Source organism: Limulus polyphemus, unplaced genomic scaffold, assembly GCF_000517525.1.
Source record: "Limulus polyphemus unplaced genomic scaffold, Limulus_polyphemus-2.1.2 Scaffold2322, whole genome shotgun sequence".
In the NCBI taxonomy this organism is placed as follows: domain Eukaryota; kingdom Metazoa; phylum Arthropoda; class Merostomata; order Xiphosura; family Limulidae; genus Limulus; species Limulus polyphemus.
In genome coordinates, this window is record NW_013667932.1 from 66947 (window position 1) to 71229 (window position 4283).

General features: G+C 34.1%; 1 protein-coding gene across 4 annotated transcripts in view; it reads left to right on the forward strand.

Annotated features, from left to right (window-relative positions):
* The window catches only part of LOC106466613 (WD repeat-containing protein 63-like), a 77753-nt gene that overhangs the window by 66334 nt on the left and 7136 nt on the right, over positions 1 to 4283 (forward strand). For 3 of the 4 annotated variants that reach the window (XM_022394649.1, XM_022394648.1, XM_022394650.1), the window contains exon 18: positions 924 to 1015. In XM_022394649.1, coding sequence (XP_022250357.1) covers positions 924 to 941 — 18 coding nt within the window. In that variant the 3' untranslated portion in view covers positions 942 to 1015. Of the gene's footprint in view, positions 1 to 923; positions 1016 to 4283 lie in introns of those variants that run through there. The other variant, XM_022394651.1, reaches the window with a different exon arrangement.

The following is a 4283-nucleotide window of genomic DNA, read 5'->3' on the forward strand; positions in this document are numbered from 1 at the left end:
GAAACCCAGTTGATGTGGTAGGTATTATATCTACTGTTCTAACTGTTGAAACCCAGTTGATGTGGTAGGTATTATATCTACTGTTCTAACTGTTGAAACCTAGTTGATGTGGTAGGTATTATGTCTAATGTTCTAACTGTTGAAACCTATTTAATGTGGTAGGTATTATATCTACTGTTCTAACTGTTGAAACCCAGTTGATGTGGTAGGTATTATATCTACTGTTCTAACTGTTGAAACCTATTTGATGTGGTAGGTATTATATCTACTGTTCTAACTGTTGAAACCCAGTTGATGTGGTAGGTATTATATCTACTGTTCTAACAGTTGAAACCTATTTGATGTGGTAGGTATTATATCTACTGTTCCAACTGTTGAAACCTAGTTGATGTGGTAGGTATTATATCTTCTGTTCTAACTGTTGAAACCTATTTGATGTGGTAGGTATTATATCTACTGTTCTTTCATACATTAAACTCCCACTTTGCTGGATTTGACACCTTCTTCCATACATTAAACATACAATGTGGCTGGTACTATGTTTATTACAAGTGGTTTTAGGAAATATTTAAAAAAATTAACTTATTTTTTAATACATAAATGAGTACTGTTTATTTCAATATTTTACAAGTTTGAATTTGCGTGATTGAAATTAAATCTTTAAAAATTAATAACAATTGTGTATGATGTTGTGTCACTGATGATGCTTCCATGGATGCTTGTGGATGTTTATTTTTTTTATTTATGATCAAATATATCTTGCTTGCTAAATCAAAAAGAACTACTTTGTGAAGTAAATACTTAATTAAGTTTAACTTAGCTTAGTAATAACCTGTAGTATTTTCTGTAGAAAAGCAATATCTTGTAGCAGTTGGAGATCGTGCTGGTATAGCTTAGTACTAACCCATAGTACTTTTTTGTAGAAAAGCAATATCTTGTAGCAGTTGGAGATAGTGCTGGTACCCTGCATATTCTTGAGCTTCCAAGGTCACTTTGTCATCCAATACCAAATGAGGTGAGAGGACTATCTTATTTTTAATTAACATGTTTCACAATAGTAAAATAATATTATTCATCTTTGTTAAGTGAACCATTTCTTATTGCTGAAATGTTTATAAAAGTTGAGGTCATTATATTGTTTTCAATGTGTAATTTTGACTACAGATATGTCAAGTGCACTAATTCATAATAAAATAAATATTTTTCTGTTGAGAAAAGGTTGTTGAATATATTTGTTTTTATATTTCAGGCATGGCCTAGTGGTTAATATGCAGGGCTTTGGATTAGAAGGTCTGAGATCTGAGTCCACAATATTCTGCTGAATATGTTTGGTACATTTAGCTGTGGAGGTGTAATAACTGGGGCATTTCTCCCATTTGGTTATCATGTTTGCTGGCAGATAAGATAATACTTTCAACTGTTAAAAAAATGCCTGATTTTACCCCTCGTTTTACACACAGGTTCAAAGATAGTTCCAGTAGGAACTCTCTGGTTAATAGTATATTTAACCAAAACTACATTGTTTCTTTTACTTTTGTTAAATTTTTTTGAGTAAGTCTGTTGATATTTTGCCACCTACTGCATTACAATGACATATTTCTAATTATATCATTTGTCTCGATTCTTCATAACTAGAAGTTATTTATGTCTCATGATAGTTACAATTCATCAAGACATTTTTGGTTTGAATTGTATTAATCTCATCCGTCATACTAAAATATTGCTAATACTAGATCAAAAAAGTTAGTTTCTGTAACATACACTAATTTTGAAAACCTATTTGTATAGTAGATCACTAAATCTTAAGGTGTAGTATTTTTGTGTAATAGAAAATGAGTTCAACTGTGATGAAAATTTGATAAAGTTGTTTATTACATGTTTGTGACTTAAGTTTTGCTTCATTGAGCTGTCTGTGGCATTTTAAGATATTAAAAAAAAAACTTGTGGTTCTATTGATTACCTCAGAGCACAAGTTAGCACAGTTTGAAAATAAGTTTTAAGAAACTGTGTACAAAAGTAACATCTTAGACTTGCTTGACAATAGAGGTCCTCCTATATACCAAACCTCAAAGAAATATATTTAATTCGCTCAAAAAAATTCAGGGTTGTCTTATAAACTGGCAAATAGGATAATTTTAACTGCATAGACAGAGGTTGCTACTGAGTTGTTACTCTACCTCTATCCAGCAGTTACAAGTTAGGGATGGCTATTTTCATAAAGTTTAAGGGGTCATTGATCTAGCTGTTTAGCCCATTTGTCATATAAAGTGCTCTTCTGGTTGGAAATACTAGATAGTTATCTACCTTCAGACACTGAGGTTATTCGTTATCAACACATCTACCTTCAAACACTGAGGTCATCTGTTATCAACATATCTACCTTCAGACACTGAGGTTATCCGTTATCAAAATATCTACCTTCAGACACTGAGGTTATCTGTTATTTACATATTTAGCTTCAGACACTGAGGTTATCCATTATCAACATATTTACCTGCAGACACTGAGGTTATCCGTTATCAAAATATCTAGCTTCAGACACTGAGGTTATCCGTTATCAAAATATCTACCTTCAGACACTGAAGTAATCCATTATCAACATATTTACCTTCAGACACTGAGGTTATCTGTTATCAAAATATCTACCTTCAAACAGTGATGTCATCTGTTATCAACATATCTACCTTCAGACACTGAGGTTATCTGTTATCTACATATCTACCTTCAGACACTGAGGTTATCTGTTATCAACATATCTACCTTCATACACTGAGGTTATTCATTATCAAAATATCTACCTTCAGACACTGAGGTCATCTGTTATCAACATATCTACCTTCAGACACTGAGGTTATCTGTTCTCTACATATCTACCTTCAGACAGTGATGTCATCTGTTATCAACATATCTACCTTCAGACACTGAGGTTATCTGTTATCAACATATCTACCTTCAGACACTGAGGTTATTCATTATCAACATATCTACCTTCAAACACTGAGGTAATCTGTTATCAACATATCTACCTTCAAACAGTGAGGTCATCTGTTATCAACATATCTACCTTCAGACACTGAGGTTATCTGTTATCAACATATCTACCTTCAAACAGTGAGGTTATCCGTTATCAACATATCTACCTTCAAACAGTGAGGTTATCCATTATCAACATATTTACCTGCAGACACTGAGGTTATTCGTTATCAACATATCTAGCTTCAGACACTGAGGTCATCTGTTATCAATATATCTAGCTTCAGACACTGAGGTTATCTGTTATCGACATATCTACCTTCCGACACTGAGGTTATCCGTTATCAAAATATCTAACTTCAGACACTGAGGTAATCCATTATCAACATATCTAGCTTCAGACACTGAGGTCATCTGTTATCATTATATCTAGCTTCAAACAGTGAGGTCATCTGTTATCAACATATCTACCTTCAAACACTGAGGTTATCCGTTATCAACATATCTAGCTTCAGACACTGAGGTTATCTGTTATCAACATATCTTCCTTCAGACACTGAGGTTATCTATTATTAACATATCTATCTTTAACATACAGAGCTTTACCACATTGTATAAACAAAGTTTTAAACCTGTATTTCAATATGCACCCCAATCCAGTATGAAAGTTAAGATATTTTAAACATAGAAATCATACAACAGGTCAACGGTCAATTATATGACCAAATAGATGGCGTGGCTTTGGGGTTACCTTTAGGACCAACCCTTGGCAACATATTTCTTTCCCATTATAAACGTTCCTGGCTAGACACCTGTCCAGCTGAGATAAGAGACTTTGCTGAATTTTAATTTTGTGTGATTATGGCTTCTAAAGAGGAGAAATGTATCGTCAACATACCTTTTATAAAGTGTTGGTTTGAATTTTACGGGACGTATCTTCTTCCGTACTGGTCTCCGTCTCGTTGGCTTCTGCTTCACGTGGGGTTCATCTGTTCCATCAGGAAATGTCCTATTATCAGTAACAGTCACATCAATGTAGTAACTTCATTAAGGGCTTCACTGTTTCCCTTCTCAAAACCAGGTAGAGTTTCTTTGACAGTGGCTTTTTTAAGTGACACGTCTTCAGCAGTATCATTTGTTCCATTGTTCACTTCGTTCCAGCTGAAATGTCCTGGATTGTGATAACGCCAAAGCCTGTTGGTATGCACCACCTTTGGCTTACCTCGCCGACCACATTTTATTCAGAAAGTCGTGTCTGAGAGACGATCCACTATGTCATATGGGCCTTCCCATTGATATGACAACTTAGG